A 27,894-nucleotide genomic window follows, 5' to 3' on the forward strand; every position below is an offset into this window, starting at 1 on the left:
TTTGTGCTCAACGGAGCGACCGCGCACTTACTGTTCGTGACTGATCGAACTGAAACTGTTCTGAGAACGTAATCCACGATTTTCATCTCGATCAAGAATTTTGCTTGGCCTAGTTCTGCGTCTGCGTGGAATTGCGAGTGCTATGATCATTGATTGTTAGTTCTTTGTTTCTTTGTGTTAATTTCTGGATGGATGCGACAATATGTGAAAGATTGCGTAGTGTAAAAGTTCAACAAACACGATCACCATATGGACACAGCAGACAAATCCAATAAAAACTGTGAAAACCCAATGAAGTCCTACTAAAATCAACGACTTAACAAGAACATAGATAAATCAAGGACTCAACAAAGACACATTTTGTGAGGAAAAACTATTTGGTTCTTGATATGTTTATACGTCAAAAACAGGCGACAAGGGGAAACCCCTCCTGTTGCTTCCAGATAGAAAAAAAAACAATGGGATGGGCTTTGCTGCTTAAGGCCAGTGTGAGTTTCTTGGTCTGGGCCTAGGATTATTGGAGTGGCCGCCAGCGCAAGTGGCAACAACAAGAGTGTGCTTATCTATACTATAAAAATAAAAAATAATTGAAAATATTTCTTACTCAGATGAGACCTATCTTACCCCTCACGCTGGACACATCTGTCAGAGTCCAAATACCAGATAGATGGGAAGGGGTGGAGATAGAAATTAAAAATTATAGGGTGTTTCTGCCCAAAATCAGGGGCCGTTTAGTTCCCAAAAATTTTCACATCCCATTTAAATACATGTACGAAGCACTAAATGTAATTAAATAACAAAACTAATTACACAGTTTGGATGTACACGACGAGACGAATCTTTTAAGCCTAATTAGTGCATGATTAGCCGTAAGTGCTACAGTAACCCACATGTGCTAATGATGCGGCCAAAGGCCTCAAAAGATTCGTCTCGTGTTTCCAATTGAGTTCTGAAATTAGTTTTTTAATTAGTGCCCGAAAAACTCTCCCGACATCTTGTCAAACTATTGACGTGACGTAAAAAAATTTTGTGTTTGAAACTAAACGGGCTCTCAATTGTTTTTCTCACCCACTGCTTTCCGCACCTTGCCGTATCCCGCTGCTGGATCGTCGCTGCGCTTCCGCCCCACGCCGGCATCGACACGCAACGCGCGCACCGGCCAAGCACGTGTCCTCCTCGTCGCGCCGCCGGCGCTCGGCGCGCACCTCTCCTCCTTCCTCCTCGTCCTTGCCTTCCTGGCCTCCCCCTACGCCGGCCACCCCGAGTTGCTCTTCCTCCTTGCCAGCCAGTCCAACATGGCCGGCCGGGGCCTCGCGCCCTACCCGCTGCCCGCGCCGTTCCGCCCGCACTCGCGTGTGCTCCACCTCGCCGCATCCCGCCGCTAGGTCATCGCCGCGCCTCCGCTCCGGCCGACATCAACAAGCACAAGGCCTGCGGCCTCGGCCCCAACATGCCGTTCGCGCACCGCCTCCTCCAGAAGGTTGTCTCTGGCGAGTCCTCCATTGTGCTCGGGTTCGTGCCGTCTGTGGTTGGTGGCACAAGCGTCGGTTCACCGCCCCACTTTCATGGTGTGTCGAGGACGCAGCCAAGGTGTTCGACGAAATGCTCTCGCCATACATGTTTGGCTTGTATGCAGAGGCGTAGCTCCCCATACCGCAGGTGGGGGCAGCTACCCCAGCTTCCCAGCAGAGCAAAGACCCCTCTCCCCCCTCTTCATGAGTGAGATATGGCGTGGAAAATCGCAGCGGCTTTGCGAGGTCTCCGTCAATAATAGCGTCAAACGAAGGAAGAAGAAAGGTGAATAGAAACAAATCTTAGCTATGGGACAACTGGGCCAGCGAGTCCACAAGCATATATGTTTGGAAGAGACCGAAATGTTGGAAGGCCCGGGAGGGATAGCAATGGGAGCAGCTGTGGCAGCAATGACAATGCCATAGCGGATGTTTTTTAGTTTTTTTTTTCTTTTTCTTTTTTTGCACAGCGGCAGTCGTAGAGTAGGTATCTACACTGGCAGAAGACTTAAGGTGTATTATGCCCTAGCTAAATCTTTAGGCGAGCTACGTCACTGCTTGTATGCAGAATGTATGCTTACATTAATTTTTGTTCATGTGTTCCTATATTTTAGATGTCATGCTCAATAACAGCGCTTGCAAATGTTGATGCACCTTTGACCTTTCTATTTATTTCAATAACTAAAGTATGGTTGTATTACTTATACTGTTGGTTGGCTATGGCCTGATCAATGCAAATTTTGTTAAAGAAAATACATTCATTTAGGGAGTAAGAAGTCCCTTTAGTGAAAGAAATTATACTGATGTACTACCAAAGTTTTAAATAGCTGGCTATAGCTTCCGCTATAGACCATTTATAGCTGTTAGAAAAGGGAGCCGCTATGGCATTTAGTCCGCTAAAGCCGGCTATATCCCGCTAAATGCTTGCTATAGCCTGCTAAACGCCATAACGGCAGCCCTGCCGCTAAACATCTTAGCCGGCGATTTAGAACATTGTGTACTACAATATTCTCTTTTGACGATGGAAACTGATCGAATGAATATGCGGAGCTAATACAAATAGTTTTTTTCGAAAACACGTGCGGCACGCACGTGCACTTTACTAATATTTACCAAACAAAGAGCAGAATACTTTGGAATTTGGATGGGCTTCCGTGAGTGGATTCTGTGCACTCTGGACCTGATGGGCCGAGCGGCGTGAAACACAGTAATTTTTCGGCTGGGCCACGGCCCAGTCCGGTCGCCACGCCAATCGGCCCAAGACGTGCAACTTTGGAATTTGGATGAGTCGTATAAGTTGAATTTATTCAAATAAAACCGAATTTGTTTAGACGAGTGAACTATATAAACAAGCTTATAACGATACAATACCTCAACCGTAAACGTTTTCTGTGATTGTACGGAATGGTGGGTGGAAATTTGAGTTTCGGATCCTAAATAAAGGAGAGAATTCGTGTAGGTTCCTGCTAGCGCCCGGCACCGGGAGGAGTCGGAGGGCACACGCCGCCGACGTTGTTCCCGTAGGTGCAGTTGGACGGCTGCGCCGAGGAGTTGGTGCCCGTGAACTCCACCGCGACGACGACGGAGCCGCCGCCCTGGCTCGCCACCGGCCGCGCCGCCGCGCCAAGGACACCGCCGGAGGCGGCGACGACGGCGAGGACAAGAACCGTCGCTGCAAGCGCTGTCGACCTCATCATCAGGCGATCGGAATCCGAAGAACCTTTGATATAGGTTAGGTACGCTGCTAGCTGTTGTGTCAGTGCGTTCATGTGAGCTGTGTGTGTTGCAGCGTGGATCGATGCATGCTTATAAATACACGCGCACGGGCACGCCTAGATGGAACTGCGTGGAGAAATAGGGGAGATGATCGATGAGAGGGAGAGACGTCTGGCATTGGCATCTGACCTTGGAATGCTTTTGTCGTCCAGGCGGGAGAAAAAACCGGCGTTGGGTCTGGAATTGGAACGCGCATTATTCCTCAGATTCAGACTTGCAGTCTGCATGCATGCACCCGGCGATTCAGATTCTTCAGTCCAGGAAGCAACAAGGAGGGCGATGCATTCTAATTCCTTTTTTTTTTGCTTTTCTCGACGTGTCAGCCTGACAGCTCTAGCTCTCTCTCTCTCTCTCATCGTTGTGCGCGTGATTGACTGCTGGAAGCGGAGGACGGCGGCGAGCACTTTGGAAGGCAGGGAGCACTTGCTGCCGAGCTCGGCGAACCTGGCAACCGGAGCTCGGGGACGTGGCTGCAGCTAGCTCAGAGTGAGAGCTTGCCTTTTTTTTATCAGAGTCAGAGCTTGCCTTGGCGCAGGGAAGGGACGGACGGATCATGAGGCGGGCCTAACACGCGAGCCCTTTCGGCTCTTGTCTGGTGCGCGCGTGTTGGATCGAGAGCACCAGCAGCCCGAGCCATCGTCGGCGCTGGAACACCGAACAGGCGAACACGCACGTGGACTGGCGCACCCACGCGCACCCTTTAACAACCCGGTCCGGGATAACGGCTAAGATCTACTCTACACGTTGAGTAAACCACACCTGCTAAATAACTCTCTTGCGCTTTCGTCCTCACTTCGCGCAAAAGGCTGCAGCCGGAATTATTAGCTTCCCGCAATCCGGCTATTTAAGTCGGTCTGGCTCGTCACCGTTTATCGGTATGGACTAAACTGGGAATACTGTTCCGGAGCTACAGTATTTTTCGCGCTACAGTAGCCGTGCTACAGTAACTCGAATTCAGCCCGGCCCAACTGGCCACGGGCTGTCACACCCCTCCCGCACGGGCGCCGGTCTGATGGCCGGAAATGGGGCGGCGGCGAGGCGAGAATGTTACGGCAAACCATCGTCGGCGCCGGAACACGCCACGCCGCACGGCCGCCGGCGCGGTGCGCGTGCTCCGGTGCGCGTGCTGATGGGAGGTCAACCGTGAGGAAACTGTGCGGCGGTGAAGGGAGGCAGGATGTTTCGAAACTGCTTCCCTTCTTGCATTCTGAATTCTGATGGTGTCCTTAAAGAGCCAGCGTAAACTGTGAAGTGGCAACATTCTTACATCAAAATATGGGTCGGCTCGCATCAGAATTTTCGCGTCAGACACGTTTGGTTGGCAAGGAGGCCCAGGACAGGGTTTTGAACCCAAAAACTCTCCCAGGAAACATAAATAAAAATAAACAAAAACTGTTCTGTTTTTTTTTTTTTGAAAACAAAGCCCCAAACATCATCTTCACGGAAAAAGAGAGAAAGAAAGCTCTCAAAAGTGCATATACACTGGTCACACGCAAGCATCAAAACTCTCCAATGCAATGCACATGACTTCACGCGAAATGCTCGGCACACTTGCATACCCACAACCACAACCAAATGACAGCAACCGCAGGCACATGCTCCACTACAAGTCTACAATCAGCTCATCATTATCTGCACCCTGCAAAATTGACAACCGTCACATAATTCAGTCAGGCTGAGGATAAATAACTCGTAACAGTAAAAAAAAAAGAACACTGGATCAGAGACTCAGTAGAATCAGACGTTTTCAGTTCAGTCAATGGGCTGACTGAAACATCCCACTACCTCTACTACAGCAGTGGCCGCCATCTTCAGCTAATCGTACTCCTTCCAGATCCCCATCTTCCGGAGCTCCCTGAGGCTGCTAGCGATGTCGCGGATCAGCTTCTCACCTGCCTCGCCATTTGTCAGCGAGTTCACGCTATGCTCCAGGAAGCTCCGGTCCGCTTCCAGCATCATCAGCCTCCCACTGACTTCAGATATCTGGTCTTCGAAAGAAGCCAAGTCATTTTCACTGACCATGGCATGGAACTGCCCCTTTGGATCATGTCCTCTGCCGTGTTTCAAGTCCCTGAATGTGTCCCCATTTCTTCCTAGATGCTTGTTGAATTCCGAATCGTCTGTATTGTCATCTTCGTTGACATCTTCACACGCATCCTCGTTGTTTCTGTCATCAACTGAACCTTCTTTGTCATCACTGAGCTTGGGAGATGGAACAAGCTTGCTATTGTTTGAGAATTCATGAAGCTTCTGTCTCAGATTTCTCAAGCGTTTTGAGATGTACGTCTTCTCGTCCTCAAAACCCGAGAGTGATTTGACTCTGGAGATGCTAGTACCATGTTCTTTCGGACATGAAAGGCGCATGTGGTTGCGTATTTCGTCGACGGGCAACTGATCTTTAAGTTTTATCTTGTAGCCTTCAATCTCTGCTTGGAGTGTTTGAACTGTTTGGGCCATCTTCTGAAGGTCCTCGCGGTCGTACTCACTTTGCTCTTCCATCATCCTCTGATACTGCAATGCTTCCATCTGCATTGCTGCCTTCTCTTCCTGTAGTCTAGTGATCATGGCCATTGTTTGGTTCGCCGCGACAGCTGAAGCATTTCTTTCTTCCTCGAGCTCCTTCCAAAGACGGTTTATTGACCTGCGGTCTAATTCGATTTGTTGCTTCAATTGATCAATTGTGCACTCTCCTTCAGCTTCATGCACCATACTCTCAGAGATACCTGAATAATTCCTATCAAGGGAGAGTGCTCTAGTGATATTGTGAAGTATGGCTTGTTCATGTTGGTTCTGGACGGTCGGACTATCAAAATCAGGTGCCTGTGAAGCAACAGAAAGCTGTGACAACAGTGACTTCAAATCTTCATGAACTCTAAAAGACTCCTTCCTTCTTGCTGTATGAGTAAATTCAGCTTTCTTTTCATTGGTTATGGTGTCTGTTTCAGCTGATTTAATGTCTACTGATAACTCCTCAGTAGAACTAAGAGCATTGTGCCAAACATCATCTTCCAATTTATCTAATGAAAAAGAGATAGCATTGTCAATATATGAATGAAAGAATCATAAGGGCGGAAAGATACTTAATACTCCTTCCGTCCCATAAAGAGTGTAGTTTTAGCATTCAAATTTTGTCCCACAAAGAGTGTAGTTTTAGCTTGTAATAAGATCCATTTAATCAAAATAATACCAAGTACCAAGAAAGCATTGCATAGGAAAATGCATAGAGCCAATCAAATATTTAGTAGATATTACTTTTCTAGTTCCAATGCATATGCATTCCTTGAGGATCCAGAAAACCAAATAAATAACATGGTTTTCAATCATAATTGGTAGAAGTAATTGGGGGCAACAAAGTCATTTCTTTAGATGAGTAATGTGTTTGAAATTTTCTAAAACTACACTCTTTGCGGGACGGAGGGAGTATGTTTGAGGATAAATTGATAAATTAGACCTTTTGTGCCGGTATGTTTAGTAATTTGCTGCTCATCTTTGATGGTAAGATCAGTTGACTGGAGGCTTGCCTTTCCATTTCCATCATCTTGGATGTTGCGCAACTCTTCTGAATTTTCAGTAGCCTTACTGTCAGAACCACCATTCTGGACTAGTGTCAACTCAGACAGCTCAGGATTTTTCTCCTGCGAGTTGTCATATGGAGGCATGTCATCTGCAATCTCTGTTAGTTGATGATGGCCCATTGCAAAACCTTCCTTCAAGTTGATATAGTCACCCTTTAGCAAATTTCCAACATTACAACCAGGCAGCCAGGGCTCTGATTCAGTGTCAGAGGTCTTCAGCTCACTATACGCGACATAATTGATCTCATCGATACTCTGATTATCTCTTGAAGCAACTCTACAGATCCCCTCAATGCCAATGCCACTAGCTTTGTTCTGAAGAACGACAAAAGGATGATACTTCACTTCCAATGGCCTTGAGCAGCATGAGCATAGAGTTTCCTTCAGGACTGGTGCTTCAGTTGCATCATTTCCCGAAGCGAAGTTGTATCTGCAACCTGCATTGTCAATGCCGACACCAAGTTTCCCTACCAAGGATCGGTATGTCTCAAGGTTTGACTTCTTGTCAGTAGCAAATGAAAGAAGGCAGGCTTCACACATACTGTGGATATCAACAAGCTTTTGGTGGATGTGGCAAAATGCCCATGATGATGCTTCTGCCTTGTGAGAACTGCACATAAGGTTGCAGTAAAAGCCCTTCTGCGCCTTGCCCAAGACATGATCCAACCTTGTGCACATTGGGCATGGCGGTTGCAGCTTGCAAAAGTGTGCAAATGTCGTCACCAGATAGGAGAGTAGCCCCTCAAGCAGCAGCAGAAGCATCAAAACCCATTCTAGGATTGCTGAAAATAATAGAGCAGAGAGATGCTGATATCTCCAAGGTTTACCAGTACTTGGTCTTGAAGCCATTGATTTCGGCTGGAAACTTGTCACTGGATAAATAGTTTGTATCTTTCCTGGGATGATGATATTTTGGATAGATACTGCAAAAGATATTTTTAGATTAGAGGCAAAACGATAGCCTAAACTCTGGAACATAAGTCAAGTGGCAACCCCAGCACTACCAAAAAACCATGTAGTTACAATCACCTCGAACATGCCGACTTAAATTTCCATTTCTAGGGGGGAATTAGGGTACAAGGTTTTAGGAATAGAACTTGTGATTCCATCCATGCTTAGAGGGGCTCCTAAAGTAAAATCCAAGATTATACAGTAACATAAGATTTTTTTTTAACCAAAAAAAAAACTTCAACAGCCTACAGCCTTGAATGAAATTAGAGGCAACTTATGACCAACTGCACACGAAAACTGTGCAAGAACGCAGAAAATTCAGCTTGCACTGGATCAGCCACAAAAACCAACAGCAAGAACTCGAATGAAGAACCAGTTCACACAGCCAAAACTTCCAATCCTACCTTCCCAGTACAGAGTCCGATCAAGAAAACTGAATTAACTCAAGAAATCCCAACTCGTATCAAGGATTCAAGGAACTGAAGATCAAACGGCTCATCTAACATACCTTCATCACATTTCTGAGGTGATCATCGGCGTTCTTGGCTTCTTCTTTGGATGGGAGACAGGAATGAGGAAAAGAACAGCTTGCTCAGATCTCCCCCAATACGTGCCCCCAGAGCACAACTGGCCAACTACCATGGAACCAATAAATAAAACCGAAAAACAAACTCTTTACTTGCATCAATAAATAAATTTGAGGACATGGAAGAAGATATCAATTCGAGAAATTAAAGTCGGGTACCTCTTGGAATTCGTCATAACAGTTGTGATAGTACAGAAGGTTAGACAGAGAATAAATAAAGAGGCAAGCGAATGCTGATCTTTTCTCCTTTTTAAATTTTTTTAAGTTAAACGTTGTAGAGGTGACTTTCTCAATTTTCAATTAAAATCTGTTACTACGATTTTGCATAAACAATTTTTTAAAATAAACATCGCCTGCTTTTCCATCCGTCGGATTGGGCGTGCGGACGATGCAGATCATGCCTCGGACATTTTGCATAAAGACTCTTATATTTAGCAGAAATCAACCCACAGTCCAGAGCAGTTCATATATTTTTTCATAAACCCCTCGAGCTTCATTTAAATCAACCCGCTATCAAGGTCCCCTCTCTGTATTTTTTTGAAACCCACTCAGATTTTTCTAAAATAAACCCTCAGTCCATATTTGATTATTTCACAAAAGGAACCTCAAATTTCTATGAAATAACCCGCAAACCACTCATCCATTCGTTAATTTACAAAATAGACCATATTTACTCATGAAATGAATCCACAGTCCGTTTTTCTTCGCTGCATCACAAAAGTCCCAACATGAGCGTCCCCCCGCAAAGCTTGGTGGAGATCATGGCCATCATACAGGAGGCCCGCAAGCCTGGCGACAGTATGAAGCTCACTGGGAAGATCCCCAGCATGGGGAGCATGGAGCTGGGTGGCATTGACGCTGACGATATTGACATGGAGGACAGCGGCACAGACTTTTGACGAGCAAGTGGTTGGTTCACGCCGTCCGATGCCGAAGCTGCCGTGAACTCCCTCTCTCTTCTGGTCATTTGTGTTCTGCTGTTGATCCAAGTTGTTTGTCCCAGCGTGTTCCGTGCTCCCATTTTGTTGTTGTGATTTCACTTGTTTTCTGTAATGGAGGTAGTGATGCTGTGGATAAAGAATGGACTTTTAAGGCTGTATTCTTGCTGGATTCTAAGCTTCTCTCTGCACCAAAAAAAGTCAACAATGCATCAATTAAGAATACTGGACTAATGCTTAAGTGATTGGTACAAGGAAGAAAAGTATACAATCAGCATGGCATGGTTAATTTTCTCATCAAAAAATGCAGAGGTAAAGCAAAGCTCAGACTCAAGGTAATGGGCACTAGTATCCAATTCAATTGAACTTGGAAAATAGTGCAAACAGGCTGCACAATAACAAAACTACATTGTCATTAGCTAATCTGTCCATAACACAATTATTCTCAAGTCCATGTGTACATCTGAATACAAACTGAAACTAGACTCAGCTTTCGAAGTGAAAGAATACGAGAACTTAAGCAGACTAGTGTATTTTTCATAGAAATTGTACAGGTTCAATCGGTCAAAGCCAAGTCAATGTTGCCAAATAACGAGCTTGTTCAGAAGCTTCATTTGAAAATTAGTTGGGAATTATCAATTATATAGGGGAATCTGCACAATGTATTCATGGAAGGTTGTACATCAATAATTTATGCAAAAGATGAAAAGGCATCATCTGCTAAAGATTTCTTTATTCTGTACTCATAAAAAACATAAAAAATTTAAAGCAATTAGCAAGTTCAAGGGCATACTACACAGAATTAGTTTTCTGAATTATGAAGTGCAGGGATGCTCGTGTTGGGACAAACTCCGCAAAAGAACTGATACCCCGACTTTTCATGTATTCCAAAATCAATCCATGATAATTGCATTTATAGAACATTGCTACTGCACTCTTTATTTCATGCCTTTTCGTCTTACTACCAATGCAAGGGTAAATATCAATTTATTCTGCTACTAAATGAGGTGACGTGTTTAGATTTCATGGGAAAAATATCACTTCGCTGCTTTGGCAGTACATTAAACTCTATATTCAGATAATGTCCTCGAACCTATTTTCGTCCAGACTTTAATTCGCTAAATGGACAGCTTTGATACTCGGCCACAAATGTCAACACTCACCAGGATCTGGTTGGGGGCGTCCTCTGAGGCGACGGCGCGGCCGGACTGTGGCGGTGGCGGGTTCGTTGGTGCAGGCCCGCGGCAGCTCGGACTGCGGCAGCTTGGTGCGCGCCGGCAGCAGCTCCGAGGAGGCCTGCAGGCGGAGGGCGGTCGGCAGATCAGGGGATGGCCGCTGTGCTGCAGCCAGGCGACGGGAGTCGGCGAGCAGCAGAGGGCGTCCGCCGGGAGCCCGGGTCCCTGCCACGGTGGTGGGCGGGACCCCGGGTCCCGGTCAGCCGGATCGACCCCGCGGTGCCTCGAGCGTTGGGTAGTCGGGAGAGGAGGCGGTGGGAGCGAATCTTCCGGCGACTGGCCGCCCCCGGCTGGACCTGGCCGCTGGAGGCCGTGGCAAGGACGGGAGGAGGCCGACGGCGGGAACGAAGGCGGCGGCGAGTGTGCGGGGGAATCAGCTCCTCTGCAGTCGACTGCAGAGTGTCAGACTCACGCGTCGTCGGTCACGCAGTCGAGTGCAGAGGATCTCAATCTGGGGGCCCACCATCCGAACGCTGCAGCCCACCAGCCGAACGGCCCAGCCGGAAACAGCCCACCCGGCTGGATGTAGCCCAGCCGAACGGCTTGATAAGTTTACCCGTCTCTCTCTCCGCGCAGCTCTCTCCCCCATAACCCTAGCCCTCGCTCCACCGCCGCCACCGCCATGTCATGACCGGGGCATCAAGCCAAGAGGAAAGCGTCAAGTAGACATTACGTGTTACATTATAATTGTTATCTCGCTGACCGGTAGGGTCCAGCCGTCAGTAATGCTGTAATCCCCACGGGGGCGTTATGTATCGGGATCTCGCGTGGAGACAGATCATTCCAAAAATCTGATAATAGAAACCTCCGTTGTTGGGTGCCAGGGTTCATCGCCCTCCCATGATCGAACCCGAATCGTGTGCTCTTGTTGATCTTCTCACGCTGCCGATCGATCGGTAGCCATGGGTGTCACAAGTGGTATTAGATTCAGCGTCTTCGGCGCGCTACCGCTCGTGTACTACCTCGTTCGATCCCGTCTCGCCGCCACCACTTTTCCGGCAATTTCGAGTTGCTCCGCCACGAATCACTTCGACTCCGGCGTCCACGCCCCGCCTACCGACCTTGAGTCGACGGTGGCCATCGCAAATCAACGGTTAGCCGTTCCGGCGCCGTTGACCAGTCACTATCGTGCCGCTTAGGGTTTAGTTGTGGGGGGATTGGTCATTCTCGTCGCGGAATTCCTCGTTTCCAGGATTTCATCGGCGAGTGGAGTGGAGACTACTGCAGCACGGGCGCGACGTCGAACACCTCGACGTTTGCTCGCGGGATCTGGTGGCAGACTACTGAAACCTGTCGGTTTGGGTTGATACTGCTCGGGCCTTTTTCGAGGTAATATCAAATCGAGTAGCCATCCCCTTACTTCCGGTGTAGTCACCACGGCGCTCCCTAAGCCCTCTGCACAGACTCAGATCCTCATTTCCCAAATGGAGGAACGCGCTCGAATTGATGAAGAACATTGGGATAGTGTGATGGAGAGCCTAGATATTCTATTTGCCAAAGTTGGAGTAGTGGAGGAGCGTCAACAGAAAATGGAATACCAGTTCGACATGTCTACCAAGTTACTGGAACAGATGTTGTTGGATCAACAAACTCTAGCCAAACAAATGGAAACTACAGGCAATGCAGTGGCACAACTCACCATTGACCAAATGCGCCACCGTCAGGACAGACCCCCTAGCCCAGCTTCTAGTGACAGTAACGAGGATGGTGGCTTTCACCATCGTAGGCAGTTTGCTCCTGGTGGCTCTGGTCATGGTCGTACTACTGTTCCACCACACAGAGCAACCAACAGAGAAAGAGCTGGACACACTGAGTACAATAGCTCAAGGACCTACATGCCTAAGATGCAGTTCCCCACTTTTGATGGTTCCAATCCCTGCATTTGGAAGGATAAGTGTGAAGACTATTTCAGGATCTTTGATCTACCAGAAACCATGTGGCCCAGCATTGCTGCTATGAACATGGATGAGAAACCATCCAAGTGGCTGAAGGTGTACAAAATGAAGCATGGACTGGGAGATTGGGCATCTTTCATGGCTGCTGTGGAACAGAAGTTTGGGAACAATGACTATAGAGAAGCCTTGACAGAACTTTTGGAACTGCAACAGGGGTCAACGGTGGATCAATACATTTCACAATTTGAGGACCTTCAATATCAGGTGACAATGCATAATAGTGAATTGGGGGAGCTGTTTTTCACTACTCAATTCTTGAGAGGCCTGAAGCCAGAAATAGGCAATGTGGTGCAAGCTCAAATTCCTGACACATTTAAGAGGGCTATGCTCCTAGCAAAGATTCAGCAACAGGTGGTGGACAAGAGCAGAACAAAAGGGCAGAAAACTAGGTACAGCCACAAACCTCCTGTACCCTCTTCCAAAACAGATGGGAATAACAATGGGTCTACCAGTCCACTATGGAAAGAAAGACATACTAGAGATTATCTGAGGGCTAATGGGCTCTGTTTCTACTACAGAGAACCATTTGATTCTAACCACATCAAGACTTGCACCAAAAGACCCCAGCAACAGTAGAATGCACTAGCAATTAATGGGTTGGATGCAGTGTTAACAAAAGATATCCTTCAACAGTTAGAGCTGGAAGATACTTTAGCATCAGATTTTGGCCAACTCTCTCTCAATGCATTAGCTGGTACTGCTCAAGGAGAGGCATTGGTGGTGAGAGCATTAATTCAGAACAAAGTGATGTTAATCCTGATAGACAGTGGGAGCTCACACAGTTTCATCAGTCAGACATTGGTACATAGGCTGAACATTCCAACAGTGCCCATGCTGCCCCAGAAGGTAAAGCTAGCTAATGGTACCACTTTAGTGACAGACCAGTGGATTCCCAAACTGACTTGGTGGAGTGAGGGGCATACTATCCAAACAGACATGAAGGTCCTGGATATACCAGCATATGATGCTATATTAGGCTATGACTGGTTGCATTCTAATAGTCCCATGAATTGCAATTGGGCTGCGAAAACACTCGAATTCCAGCAGGATGGTAAACTAGTGAAGCTACAGGGCATCCAACCTCAAGTGGCATCCATTTCAGAAATATCAATCACTCAAGTACAAAAATGGGTCCAAGGTAATGATGTCCGGGCAATGGCAGTGGTGGAGCCTGTCACTGAAGACCATCCTCAGCACCATCAGAAAGCTATACACCAACTATTGCACCAATATCAGGATGTGTTTCAAGAACCACAGCAGCTACCCCCCCCCCACAGGTTCTATGATCATCACATCCCCCTTATACCTGGTTCCACTCCTGTTAATTCTAGGCCATATAAATACTCACACCATCACAAAGATGAAATAGAGAAACAAGTTAAACAGTTATTAGCTGATGGTTTGATCACACAAAGTTGTAGCCCTTTTGCTAGTCTAGTTTTGCTAGTACTCAAGAAAGATGGCTCCTGGATGTTTTGTGTTGACTATAGAAAGTTGAATGACATCACTGTTAAAAATAGATTTCCTATGTCACTGATAGAGGAGATTTTGGATGAACTAGCTGGTACAAAATATTTTGCCAAGTTAGATATGAGGTCAGGTTATCACCAAGTGAGAATGAAACCTAAGGATGAGTACAAAACAGCATTCAAAACTCATCAAGGCCATTATCAATTCAAAGTGATGCCATTTGGTTTGACCAATGCACCAGCTACCTTTCAATGCATTATGAATGAGATTTTAGCTCCCTTCTTAAGGCAATTTGTGATGGTGTTCCTAGATGATATCATGATTTATAGCCCTGACTTTGCTACTCACATACATCACCTCACATTGGTTTTGGACAAGTTAAGAGAACACCAGCTATATATGAAGGCTAGCAAGTGCTCTTTTGCTCAAACCAAGCTGGAATACCTAGGCCATATTATTTCTGATAAGGGTGTCTCTACGGATCCTTCTAAGATTGAAGCAATGCTGCAATGGCCAGTGCCCACAACAATTACTGCATTGAGGGGATTTTTTGGATTAACGGGATACTATAGGAAATTTGTGAAGAACTATGGATTGATAACTCATCCTCTTACTCAGCTTTTGAGGAAGAAACAATTCCAGTGGTCAGATGAGGCACAATAGGCATTTGAAACACTCAAGCAAGCTATGTCAAGTACCCCTGTGCTGATCCTACCTAATTTCAAGGAGCCTTTTGTCATAGAAACAGATGCATCTGATGTGGGTATAGGAGCTGTCCTCATGCAAAACAATCAGCCAGTGGCATATATGAGCAAAGCCTTGGCCCAACACCACAAATAGTTATCCATCTATGAAAAGGAGTTCTTGGCACTGATCATGGCAGTGGAGAAGTGGAGGCAGTATTTGCAACATCAAGAATTCCTCATCAGAACTGATCACAAAAGTCTGACCTACCTCGCTGAACAGAACTTGCATTCTGACATGCAACGTAGAGCTATGAACAGATTAATGGGGCTACAGTTCAAAGTGGTATACAGGAAAGGAAAGGAGAATTTGGCAGCTGATGCACCGTCCTGAGTTGGTCATCTATTGGCTATACAGGTTGTGTCTTCTTTACAGCCAATTTGGGTGCAGGAATTGTTGAACTCCTACACTACTGACCCAAGAGCACAACAGCTACTAGCACAGCTAGCTATCAAGAGCCCAGATGAGCATGGCTACAGTCTGGACAAAGGGGTGATAAAGTTCCAGAATAAGTTATGGGTGGCCCAGAATTCAGCCTTGCAGACTAAGATCATCACTGCATTCCATGCTAGTGCACTTGGAGGTCATTCAGGGGTACAAGCTACCTATCACAGAATTCACAGATTGTTTCATTGGAAGGGGCTTAAACTAGCAGTGGAGGACTTTGTAAAACAATGTCAGGTTTGCCAACAGGCCAAACACATGAATACTCACCTTGCAGGGTTGTTGCAACCTCTACCAATACCTGAAGGGGCATGGCAAGACATATCCATGGATTTCATAGAAGGACTTCCTAAGTCTAAAGGCTATGATGTTATTTTGGTGATAGTGGATAGATTTACCAAATGTGCTCACTTCATATCTATCAGACACCCTTTTACAGCTCCTACTGTAGCCAGAGCAGTGTTTGATAATGTGATCAAGCTTCATGGAATGCCCAAGACTATTGTGTCAGATAGGGATAAGATTTTCACCAGCACAGTTTGGACGGAGCTTTTTCGTTTGCTGGGCACTCGTCTGTTGTTCAGTTCGGCATATCACCCCCAAACAGATGGTCAAACCGAGAGAGTGAATCAATGCTTGGAAATGTACTTGCGCTGTGTGGTATATGATACACCAAAGAAGTGGAAGTCAATGCTGTCCCAAGCGGAATTCTGGTATAATTCATCTTTTCATTCCTCTCTGGGTTGCTCCCCTTTTCATGCATTGTATGGGTATGACCCAGACTTTGGAGCTGGTCCCATGAGTCAAGGATCTTCTACCACAGTGAATGAGATGGTTCAGGAGATCAAGACTCAGAACACATGGCTGAAAGAACATTTGGCTCGAGCTCAAAACAAGATGAAACAAAGCAGCAGACAGATCCAGAAAGGATCAGGTGTTCCAGGTGGGAGAGCAAGTGCTACTAAAACTCCAACCATATGCTCAGTCGTCTTTGGTGAATAGACCATGTCCCAAGTTGGCCTTCAAACATTTCGGGCGATTCCAGGTGGAAGCTAGAATTGGGCGGGCAGCCTATCGTTTGGATCTTCCAAAGCACAGCCAACTTCACCCAGTGTTCCATGTGTCTCAGTTGAAACCATTTTTGCCTAACTATACACCTGTGTTTTCTGAGTTACCTAAAGTTGCAGAGCTCGACGCAAGCAATTTGCTGCCTGAAGAGGTGCTGGAACGTCGGCTGGTGAAGAAGGGCGGGAAGGCGATCCCTCAAGCTTTGGTCAAGTGGAGCACACTGCCTACAAGCATGACCACCTGGGAGGACTGGTACGTGCTGCAGCGCCGGTTCCCAGATCAACTTGCTGGAGGACCAGCAAGTTCTGAAGGAGGGGGAGGTGTCATGACCGGGGTGTCAAGCCAAGAGGAAAGCGTCAAGTAGACATTACGTGTTACATTATAATTGTTATCTCGCTTACCGGTAGGGTCCAGCCGTCAGTAATGCTGTAATCCCCACGGGGCGTTATGTATCGGGATCTCGCGTGGAGACGGATCATTCCAAAAATCTAATAATAGAAACCTCCATTGTTGGGTGCCAGGGTTCATCGCCCTCCCCAGATCTAACCCGAATCGTGTGCTCTTGTTGATCTTCTCACGCTGCCGATCGATCGGTAGCCACGGGTGTCACACGCCACCGCCTCCGCCCCTAGCGCTCGAGCTCCTTGTCCTCCGCGAGCTCGCGCTGCATCGCCGCCATGAAGGTACGCTGCTCCTCTCCGTACCCGCGCTGATGCGCAACTCTGGGTGTTCTTCTTAGATGGGGTTTGTGACTAAGTGTCTGATTTGCTTGCCTTTTGTGGTTGCAGTGCAACATCGCCAACCCGAGCACCGGGTGCCAGAAGAAGCTTGAGATAGATGATGACCAGAAGCTGTGAGTATTTCGTGCCCTAGACGTGTTTGCCGTTTATGTTCCTTTTAGATCCATGTGAGTGATGTATTGCTTTAACTAAACACTGTTCAGCTTCTCATCCTAGTTTTCTCTAGGGATCGTGCATCTCCTTCATTAGTTTGACTGCTTAGCTTCATGTAGAGGTGTGTTGGGCATCACGAGGGCAGTGGTAATTCTTCAGGATATACTGCTTTTAAATTTTGCGGCATAGCGTTTTAAAATCTAGTTGAAATGCAAGAATAGTTGTGTTGTGGGCAAGCTATGTTTTGCTTGCGGTTTTTTTCTGATTTGCTGTGAGATGTTTGTTGCATGTGGAAATTTAGTGTTTGTTTCTTATGGAATTTCTGTCAAATATCGTCAACTCTTTGTTGTTGAATGGCCCACGTTGGTGCTGTCAAGCCGTTGGTGAGTCTGTAAAAATGTTTTGGTGATATTTAAAACCTACTGTTCTCTGTTCACTGGGTGGGATTTGTCAGGATTTTCTGAAGGCAACTAATTATGACTTGTGCAACATGAATATTTCCCAAAAATTGAAATCCAATTTGAAAAGTCAAAACGATAGCATATAGTAAGTTATTTAATTATTTGTTGAAGTGCCACTGCTTGCTTCTCTGCCTTGTGCATTTATTATAGCTTATATGATGTTTCTATAGGCTATAGCTAAGTCCTTGCTGCTCTGCTTTATTTGTTTGGTTCCTATAGCTAACACCTTTGTATCAACTACAGGCGCCTCTTTTTTGACAAAAGGATCTCCCAGGAGGTCAATGGTGATGCTCTGGGCGAGGTAATCTTTGGATAACTTATTTATCCTTAATCCATTGTCTTCCACGCTTAAATACAACAACAACATAGCCTTTTTGTCATGAGTTCTGTATAATTTTTTTTTGTTTTGCAGGAGTTCAAGGGTTACGTTTTCAAGATCATGGGGGGTTGTGACAAGCAAGGCTTTCCCATGAAGCAAGGAGTGCTAACTTCTGGCCGTGTTCGCCTTCTGCTACACAGGGGTTAGTGGCTGCGGTCTTGTTTCCACAGTACCCTTATCGATCAGCTTATATCTTCCCTCCTTCCTAGATATTCTTTGCTGAACATTTGTTATGAGTTTTGTAGGCACTCCATGCTTCCGTGGTTATGGTAGGCGTGATGGTGAGCGCAGGCGGAAGTCTGTCCGTGGTTGCATTGTCAGCCAAGACCTCTCTGTTATCAACTTGGTGATTGTCAAGAAGGGTGAGAATGATCTGCCTGGTCTGACCGACACTGAGAAACCCAGGATGAGGGGACCCAAGAGGGCCTCCAAGATCAGGATGTCGGCCCAAAAATCAGGAGAGTCGGCCCAACCGGGCACACACCCGGAGGAAGTCTTGCTACACCCCAAAAGCTAGCCCAAGAGGTGAGAGACTCCCCCAACTTTTATGTTGGTTCAACTCTCCCCCCACAACCAATATGGGACTAATCACTAATCCCAACAATCTCCCCCGTCACACATTGGTGCCCCTTAGTACTGACTGGGTCCACACCACAGTCCACCAGTGACCGGCTCCACACACGAGCACATATGGGCCTCGCACCCGCGGTCCACCACTGACCGGCTCGACACACGAGCACACACGGGCCTCACACCCACGGTTCACTGGGCTTCGGGCCTACACCACCCAAGTGTGCACGGGCACAGGAGATTGCGGACCCAGCTCTGATACCAATTGTCGGCCCAAAACTAGGAGAGTCGGCCCAACCGGGCACACACCCGGGAGGAAATCCTGCTACACCCCAAAAGCTAGCCCAAGAGGTGAGAGACTCCCCCCACTTTTATGTTGGTTCAACTCTCCCCCACAACCAATGTGGGACTAATTCCAACAATCTCCCCCGTCACACATTGGTGCCCCTTAGCATGACCGGGCCCACACCACCACAGTCCACCAGAGACCGGCTCCACACACGAGCACATATGAGCCTCACACCCGCGGTCCACCACTGACCGGCTCGACACACGAGCACACACGGGCCTCACACCCACGGGTCCACTGGGCTTCGGGCCTACACCACCCGAGTGTGCACTGGCACAGGAGATTGCGGACCCAGCTCTGATACCAATTGTCGGCCCAAAAATCAGGAGAGTCGGCCCAACCGGGCACACACCCGGAGGAAGTCTTGCTACACCCCAAAAGCTAGCCCAAGAGGTGAGAGACTCCCCCAACTTTTATGTTGGTTCAACTCTCCCCCCACAACCAATATGGGACTAATCACTAATCCCAACAATCTCCCCCGTCACACATTGGTGCCCCTTAGCACTGACTGGGCCCACACCACAGTCCACCAGTGACCGGCTCCACACACGAGCACATATGGGCCTCGCACCCGCGGTCCACCACTGACCGGCTCGACACACGAGCACACACGGGCCTCACACCCACGGGTCCACTGGGCTTCGGGCCTACACCACCCGAGTGTGCACGGGCACAGGAGATTGCGGACCCAGCTCTGATACCAATTGTCGGCCCAAAACTAGGAGAGTCGGCCCAACCGGGCATACACCCGGGAGGAAATCCTGCTACACCCCAAAAGCTAGCCCAAGAGGTGAGAGACTCCCCCCACTTTTATGTTGGTTCAACTCTCCCCCACAACCAATGTGGGACTAATTCCAACACAGGAAGCTGTTCAACCTGGCGAAGGATGATGATGTCCGCAAGTATGTAAACACATACGACAGGACATTCACTACCAAGAATGGTGAGCTTTCTTCTGTCAAGCTGCAGAGATACCTTGATTATTTTCTTGGTTCAAGTCCACACCTAGCTATTCTGTCACTTCTGCTTTGAATTTCCTCGTGTCTTGAAAATAAAGGTAAGGTGCTAGTTATTTTAGTGTTGTTGTGCAGTGATGTGGTTAATACTTTTGTTTTTGACAAAACGCTTGAGGATGAGTTGAAATGAGTCTTGCGTAATCGTTGTTTTCTAAAGTTGTGCAACTAACCTGTTAACCTGAAAAATTCTGTTGCAGGCAAGAAGGTGAGCAAGGCTCCTAAGATCCAGCGTCTGGTGACCCCCTTGACCCTCCAGAGGAAGCGAGCTAGAATCACTGACAAGAAGAAGAGGATTGCCAAGAAGAAGTCTGAGGCTGCTGAGTACCAGAAGCTTCTTGCCCAGAGGCTCAAGGAGCAGAGGGAGCGCCGAAGCGAGAGCTTGGCGAAGAGGAGGTCTAAGCTTTCTGCGGCCGCCAAGGCTTCGGCTGCCACCTCTGCTTAAGATTGTTCAGAGCATGAGAGATGTCTAAATACCTACCTAAGCAGCTAAGCTATAGTTGGAGAATCCTCATGTTCTGTATTTGGATCTGTCGACCCCTATAGCTTTCTCGAGTGCAATTTTGCATGAACATGCTTCTGGCTTGTCGGAAATTTTCGAGCACGGGAGATTTACCATGTTGGTTTCTATTGTGAAAGTTGGACCCATCAGGTAGCTTTATAACTTTGCTCTCTGCCAATATGTTAAACTTATCTGATCTTGCAATTTTGATTGTAGTCTCCAGTTTTTTGCTAGCATCTATGATTGTTCTGCCCAGAGTGTTTGCTATACTGGAGAAATAGCACGAAATCAATCAATGCTCCTCATGGCACGTTTTTCTTCGAAAAGGAACCTCAATTTTATAGAACCAACCCCCAACAATATGAGACTATTTCATTCTTGAATTTGTAAGAAATCATTAGAAGATATGACGGCACTAAAATTCAATTCAAAAAATAATTTTACGTTACAAGAGTTGGTAAATCAAAATGTTTAAATTCTATTACATTGTAGAACATGAATAAGTGAGTAAAGCTATGTGTGCTTCAGAAAAATATTGCGTGCACCCAGCATTCCAACTAAAAGTCATTTCCCAAAATATTGATTTTGCTATGTGCTCATCCAAAACAAAGGTACCTTCTTCCAAGGATCAAAAGTTTATAAACAACCTACAAAGAGTTCCCATCGACTTCTTCAGTGTATGGTTCATCATTTCATCATTTTTTATAAATAAATCCATGTAAGCATCAATAAATCTAAGCGGTTAACAACTGCAAGCATGGGTATATAAAAAAATATAATTTGTGTTACTACAAAGAAATTTAACTTCTCAACTGAAACAAACTCCTATTGTTATCATTTTATTTCACTTGTCCTGCTCGTGCGCTAAAGGCGCGCCTACTTTATAGTATTCTATTATACTCTGTCAACCTTTTTCTTTCATAAATTTCATTTTCTGGCTCTGGGTCCCAAGTTTTAAAGCCGGTAGCAAATAAATACCTTGCGTTGATAATTAACCATGAGAAAATTCCTTCTGCAGCCCTAGAAAAAACAGAGCTCCCCTCCATGGCCCTGTAAAAATGAAACTTCCTTATTTGACACCAATTTTATTTTCTATCCCCTCTATAGTCTTACCGTTACCTCCGTGAGCAAATTCTGTTAGTTTCCTTTAGCGTCGTTCCCTGCCGCCTGTGGTTCCAACCTTGCCGTAGGCCGTAGGCACGCCGCACGTCTTGCCCCGCTGTCCTGGCATCCTCAGACAGCCGCCATGCTAGCCCCGCCAACCCCGCTGCCCCGCCGGCTGTCTGCACCACCGACCGCTCACCCTGCCGGCCTTCCGCGGCCGCCCGCACCGCACCGTCGGCCAGGGTGGCACGTCGCCGCGCCACCACACTGGGACGGGGCCGTGTGCTCGCGCCGCCACCGCTGCACTAGGCTGGTTGCGACCAAGCCCCGGGGAAGTCTGCTCATGTCCCTCAACTGTCCGCGCCCACTGCCCTCGCCGCCACCTTCGACCGCTCCCTCCGCTCCTGCCGCCGCCGCCGCCTGCTCAAGCTCTTCGCCCGGCTCGCCGTGCCCTCGGCTCCCCGCGCAAGCGCTGCGCCGTGGCGGCCGGGTTCCAGCTGCTCCGGCAGTCACCAGTGGCCCCAAGGACCCCCGCGGACTTGCCCACCACGCTAGAGCAGCTCCTGAGGCCGCCGCCATGCGTCAAGGGCAAGCCGAGGAGGCGCAGTCCTGCCTGCTGCTCTTGCGTGCAGGGCCGTGGCCGCGTACAGGTCGTGTCGTGCGGCACGGTGGAGCGTGCGTGTTGCTGCCGTGACCGGCACATGTGGCTGCTCTGCTCCACGTCCAGGAAACGCCGACGCCATCCAAAACTCTCACGGCAACTGAGGAAACGAACGGAAGTTGCTCACGGAGGTAATGGTAGGGCTATAGAGAGGATAGAAAATAAAATTGGTGTAAAATAAGGAAGTTTCGTTTTGCGAGGGCCACAGAGGGGAGCTCTAATTTTTCCAGGGCCTTAGAAAGAATTTTCTCATTATCCATTCGATTCCTATATCAACCTTGACTCTGACGCTGAAACGTGGGCCTATGTCATTACACACTACACCTTTGATAATATCTGCCAAAATTACTCATATTAATTGGCCTCGAAATGAGGCGTTAGTAACAGGCACCATCTACCATCCAGCCTGAATTCCAGTCTGAAAATTCACTGTCCTCTCCCTGAATTCAAAGTGAAATCGGCCATCACTTGATGCCAGGAACCACCAGGAATATTGGGCAACTGTCGGGCCAAACTGCATTTCAGCTGAAGGCATGGAACTTCAGGATATGCAGGCATACATCAAGGAGAACAATGCCACTCCAACCAGCTTTTCAGCCCACAGATTAGTTCAAGGGCTTCGAAGGACCAAGATATCGTGAGACTCCTTACAAAGAGCCTCAAGTAATTTACATGGAACATCACATGGTCCCAGCAACAGAGTTCTTAGTTTCTTACAAGTACTAGGGGAATGAAAGAGAATGGATAAGGTCCAGCAGCACATGCACTTGGCCATACAGCCTTCTTTTGGTGGGGATTTCAGGTGTAAAATAAGAGCAAAATGTCATGGAAACTGGAAATGGCTACGAGTTAGGTAATTAGGTTTCTACAGAGACAATCACAGCGCTTGGCTGCTCCATGTTCTTCAAAGGGCCTTCAGCTCAGGTTTGACAGCTCTGGTTTTAGTTGCCACACCATTCTTTGGTGAGCATTGTACTCTATTAGCATCTTTAGAACTTTCGATACTGTGACGATGTGACCGCGCAGATGATGCACTAGTGTTTTTCCCCTCTGGTGACTGTGCTGTATCACTGCAACTCTTTCTTCTTGAACTTGTAAACTTTGGCGATTTGGCACGAGTAGGAGGCACCTGGACAAGAGCAGAAGGCAAAACTCAAATTCACAGCTAGAACTATTAAATAATGGGAAAAAGTAGCTATGTATACTAACAGTTAATGCTACAAGCAATAATCATGCAATTCAATTTTTCGCACAAAAATAGTTCTGAAATACTACTTGCTCAATTATACCCATGTTATTATTGGATGATTAGCTTGGTGTTAGGAGCAATAAAAATAAGGGAACGAAGTATGCCTCATTTATCAGTATATGCACATTTCCCTCTTGCAATGTTAGTATGTTACTATACCCTAAACAATATGTGGCATACAACAAATAGGATAACAATCACAGACTCAGAGCTAAAATGTTTTAATTGAAATACAACATTGAAATTACCTTCTTAAGTTCAGCCTTTGGCGGGGGCCCTTCTTGATAGAAGCTTGGCATGGGTTTTGCTCTAATGACCAATGACTTCCTTAGTTGCTTTAAAGCAGCTTCTTGCTCTTCCTACCAAAAAAAAAAAGATTAGTTAAGGATAGATAAAAGACAATGATAGTACTTTCCACAAGACTAGACAATATTAAAAAAACTAGCACATGCACTTACTAAAGGAAAAGCACAGATGCATACAGTCAATATAACTCATGTCAATTAGACGATTAGTTGAATGAAACAGTATATGATGGTCAATGCCATCGAACAGCAATATCTAACTTAGCAAAAACATTGACTAGATGCCTATGATAGCCCTAAGATAGTAGATGGCATTCAACCAACCATAATTAAATGACCCATCATTGATTAGATGACCACAACAATATTTTTTAAAAAAAAATTGAGATGTCAGATTGAAAGTACGTACAGTGTTTACAACAGTAAACAGGAGACTATAACTGTTTATATGTCATGAAACTATTAATTATATATGTGAAATACAATATATCCAATGTTCCCATTTCTTGTATGTGCAAAAGGCTTCGACATCTCAAACCTCAGTTGAATACAGAGGGAAACTGAAAAAGAACAAAGGGAAGGAAGAAATAAGACTAGCCTGTAACTAGAACAGAAGGCAGGACTATGTGTGGTCAGTGAGAATCTTCCATAAATTTTGTAAATTTGTTATAAAGAAAACGTAAAATAAAGCTCCTTTTCAGTGTACTCAGAAATAACCCTATTTGAATAGGGCCCATTCCATTATAGCTTTTTCCAAACAGCATTACCATATAGATCATAAGAACAATCATTACAAAACTCAAGTCACCTGACCTACGATTGGTTGCTTCCAACTCCCAAGAGAAAGATCAGATTTAAGAAGTTCTTACCTTTTTCCTGGCCTCAGCTTCATCCTTCTCTGCTTCCAAAGCCTTGTGTTTCTCTTCTAATTTTGTGTAGAACTGGATAATTAACAGCATCATAACTATCAATAATTCATAAAAAACAACCAATCTGGAAATAATGCGAGCAATTATATACACACCTCCCTCCTCTTGTCAGCTCGGTTAGCACACACAAATGAAGGGGCAACGGGGACAGTTGTCTTAGTTCTACCAGCTCTTGTTGACGTTGTAGTTCTTTATGCAGCTCAGGAAAGGGGGTCACATGCAGTTCCAGAATGCAGAATGCTTGTAAATTCATTTGTTTACAAGTTCAAACAATTAACTGAGAACGAATGCATCATCTTGACAATACTTGCCGTGTGCATAACAAAATGTTTTCAATTTAGAAGACATGGAAAACAACCATGAGGACCATGCTTTCAAGTTCACAGAAGATTCAGTGTTCATCATTACATTATTCAATGGGAAACATCAGATAATTCAGTGCTCATTTAAGAAAATCCAGTATGTAATTTTCTGATTGTCTTTGAAGAGTCAAATGTATTATTAGTCCATCCATATGTAACTAGGTGTGAAAAGTTAGGTCATTTTCATAAACTGTGCATAGCTATGGAACATCACAAGAAAAAGAAGCTCAACACATCTAAGTAAATAGAAAAATGATACGAAGAAGTCACGGAACACGAGTCTTCTTCCTGAGGGTGAAATGTCTGCTCAGGCTGCAAAATCTTCCTAGGTGCCATTGGCGTACTCTGAAATAAATAGCCAGAGTAAATCTGTTAGTATAGCCTCCTTTTCTAAAAGTTTTGAAGAATATTATCGGATTAAGTGAAGAAATGAGATATGTTCACAATTAATTTAGAGATGATATGTATGGATTCAGTTATGCACAACAAATTTAAGATACTCTCATGTGGTCAAATGACCCATATCTGATCAGATAGCTTCAAATTTCAATGCATAAGATAGAATGCATATGATATTAGCCAGTAAGAAATAGCAGTGTCCAATAATTGTGCAACAGGTAATAGGGCCAAAACAAAAACTTGCTAGGTAATAACAGCCTCAAAGCAAGAGGTAAATAATGTAGCGGTGTCAACATTTAATGAGAAAGATGCAAATGACCAGGACCATACCTTCTTTGTCATGCTTGCTGGAGAGATGCTATTTTTGTCACTGGATTTTCCCTTATTGATGGGTGGACTGGTCACACCACCATTTCCTCCAGAAGACCTTCTTTGAGAAGAAAGGGAGAATGGTTGGGGAACAACACGTTTAGGCCTCTCCGATCCAGAACTTGCAGACTTTGCCGGGGACTTGGGGGGAGCAGACTTCTCTTGATCAATCAACTTCAGAGAATCTTGATTTACACACTTGTCTTCCTGTGTGTCACCTTCCATGTCCGGGTCCTTAACAGAACTAGTTACTTGGCCTTCCGGGCTATCATCATCGAGATTGCCACTAGTGGCTTCGTCACATCCATCAGTATTACTGTTACCATTTGGATGGCATATAACAGCACCATCTGATTCTTCGTCTGTAGAAATTTCCACAGTCTCTTTCACAATTGGGCTGCAGAAAAAGAAATTAATATAGAATAAATAGACATATAAGTCGACAGCTGGAGTCGAATGTGAATTCAAATAAAAGAGAAGAATAATTATACGGTACATAGTACAATTGATGTCGGTGGCTCACACCACCATCATGGACAAAATGAACGTATTATGAACTATTCACAACAAATAACATGTCACCTACATCAGAAATACTGCAATCATGGTATCAGGTAACTGAAGGACCTCAATCTTTTAGAGTATTCTGGCAGAATATTACCTACAAACCTATACTCAGCTATAAACACGATGGCAGATCTGCAGTTGCAATATTTGGCGGTCATTGATTTATGTGACTACAGACTCGTATCCAAACTGAACACATTTAAAATGCATTGTCCCAGGACAAGCAAACATTGATTTTGCTTTATACTTTTTTAGTGAAATTCACTACACACTTATTTACTTATGCGCCTAATGCAGGTAATAACAACCATGTGCTGCATCCAAATAGTCCACGAAATTCCTAATGGGTGTACAAGAATTGGCCGCAAATATCAGAAGATGTCAACTCTGTGTGAACATTCAGAAATCATAGGATATGTAATAAGGGAAACAAATCAACCAACTCAGAAAATTCTAGCAGGAAGCCACAGATTGCCTGGGACCTTAGAACCTCAAATCAGATGTCTAAGAAATGCGACATGAAATATTCAATGTTGTTTAGAAACACGTCCATAAGAAATTTCAAAGCACCATAGAATGCTTCAGCATGTTCAACAAGATTTGCCCTTGGAACACGAAAGGTTGAAATTTGCCTCTTCAAAAAGAAGCTCGCATCAATAATTCCCTACTTGTAATCCCTCAGCAGTTGCCCACATTGACACAAATTGTTGACGAAGCACCCTTTGGGCCTCTTGAAGAGCGCATTGCTTGGGAGAAACTACTGTCCGTAATAATAATAATAATAATAATAATAATAATAATAATAATTTTGTACGAAACTTTTGCACAAACAACAAGAATGAGCGATGCAATGCGATAAGGACTACAAAACTGGCGATTTTATAGCGACTCTTCCAGAAACATGCCAAACACTTGCCTTCTCTTTCCCCTCAAGCTACACATCTGCAAGGTCAAGCTATCTCTACAACAACCAAACCCTAACTCGCCAGCCTAGACTAAGTAAAAAAATCCCCCAAAATCACTAAAAACCTCGTAAATCAAGGATACCTCAACCAGATCTACCAATCAGCTAAAGGATGAGCTCCAGCGCCAGCATTGCTGGCAAGAGGACACAGCCACCCACCCCAAATCCTCGGAAACAAAGGGAAACGACCAGAATGCAGCTAAAGGCAGTGGCATTACGTGCTGTCGGGCCCCTTATTGGTGAGATCCCACCGCCGGCGCGCCGCCGCCGGATCCCCGCCGCTCTCGCCGCTGGCCGCCATCGAGGGACAGAACAGCGCGAGCCCGCCGCTCCTCTATTAGCACCGTAGCTCTAGCTTTCCCCTCCGGACCTCGAGACCCTCCGTAGCCGCCGCCTCCTCGCCGGGTCCCCTCTAGTCACGGGCTCACGGCGGCTGGCGGCGCCTCCACCTCCCCGCCCCGCAGCCGCTTGGGTGGAAGTGGAATGCGTTTTTTTTTTTGGGAGGCTCGCAGTGTGTTTCCAGTTTCCTTCACTAGTTCCCACGTGTAAGTGACCGAGGAGTGAG

At 46.0% G+C, this 27,894-nt stretch overlaps 3 protein-coding genes across 5 annotated transcripts; 1 reads left to right on the forward strand and 2 right to left on the reverse strand.

The window, feature by feature from the left end:
- Window positions 1–4,645: 4,645 nt before the first annotated feature.
- LOC120689727 (myosin-binding protein 1-like) lies at window positions 4,646–10,987 on the reverse strand. Of its 3 annotated transcripts, none has more exons than XM_039972117.1 (6): window positions 10,501–10,987; window positions 8,559–9,523; window positions 8,322–8,448; window positions 6,739–7,785; window positions 5,073–6,304; window positions 4,646–4,926 (listed from the first exon to the last, which is right to left on the reverse strand). In XM_039972117.1, the coding sequence occupies exons 4-5, from the start codon at window positions 7,709–7,711 to the stop codon at window positions 5,103–5,105; spliced, it is 2,175 nt and encodes a 724-aa protein (XP_039828051.1). In that variant the 5' UTR covers window positions 7,712–7,785; window positions 8,322–8,448; window positions 8,559–9,523; window positions 10,501–10,987; the 3' UTR covers window positions 4,646–4,926; window positions 5,073–5,102. The 3 variants fall into 3 exon arrangements, with proteins under 3 accessions (XP_039828051.1, XP_039828049.1, XP_039828050.1); XM_039972115.1 differs by having other exon boundaries at window positions 4,646–4,814; window positions 4,914–4,926; window positions 8,322–9,523; XM_039972116.1 differs by having other exon boundaries at window positions 8,322–9,523.
- Window positions 10,988–16,930: 5,943 nt separating this feature from the next.
- Window positions 16,931–20,423, forward strand: LOC120687578 (40S ribosomal protein S6-like). The gene is made up of 7 exons (XM_039969594.1): window positions 16,931–16,936; window positions 17,042–17,106; window positions 17,851–17,908; window positions 18,020–18,128; window positions 18,232–18,427; window positions 19,769–19,848; window positions 20,119–20,423. Exons 1-7 carry the CDS (start codon window positions 16,931–16,933, stop codon window positions 20,361–20,363), a joined length of 759 nt encoding a protein of 252 aa, XP_039825528.1. The 3' UTR covers window positions 20,364–20,423.
- A 2,328-nt stretch (window positions 20,424–22,751) lies between these two features.
- Window positions 22,752–27,852, reverse strand: LOC120690516 (protein WVD2-like 1). The gene is made up of 7 exons (XM_039973193.1): window positions 27,548–27,852; window positions 25,760–26,195; window positions 25,290–25,375; window positions 24,764–24,857; window positions 24,609–24,680; window positions 23,683–23,793; window positions 22,752–23,314 (listed from the first exon to the last, which is right to left on the reverse strand). Exons 1-7 carry the CDS (start codon window positions 27,628–27,630, stop codon window positions 23,090–23,092), a joined length of 1,107 nt encoding a protein of 368 aa, XP_039829127.1. The 5' UTR covers window positions 27,631–27,852; the 3' UTR covers window positions 22,752–23,089.
- Window positions 27,853–27,894: the final 42 nt, after the last annotated feature.

Source organism: Panicum virgatum, chromosome 9N, assembly GCF_016808335.1.
Source record: "Panicum virgatum strain AP13 chromosome 9N, P.virgatum_v5, whole genome shotgun sequence".
Taxonomy (NCBI): domain Eukaryota; kingdom Viridiplantae; phylum Streptophyta; class Magnoliopsida; order Poales; family Poaceae; genus Panicum; species Panicum virgatum.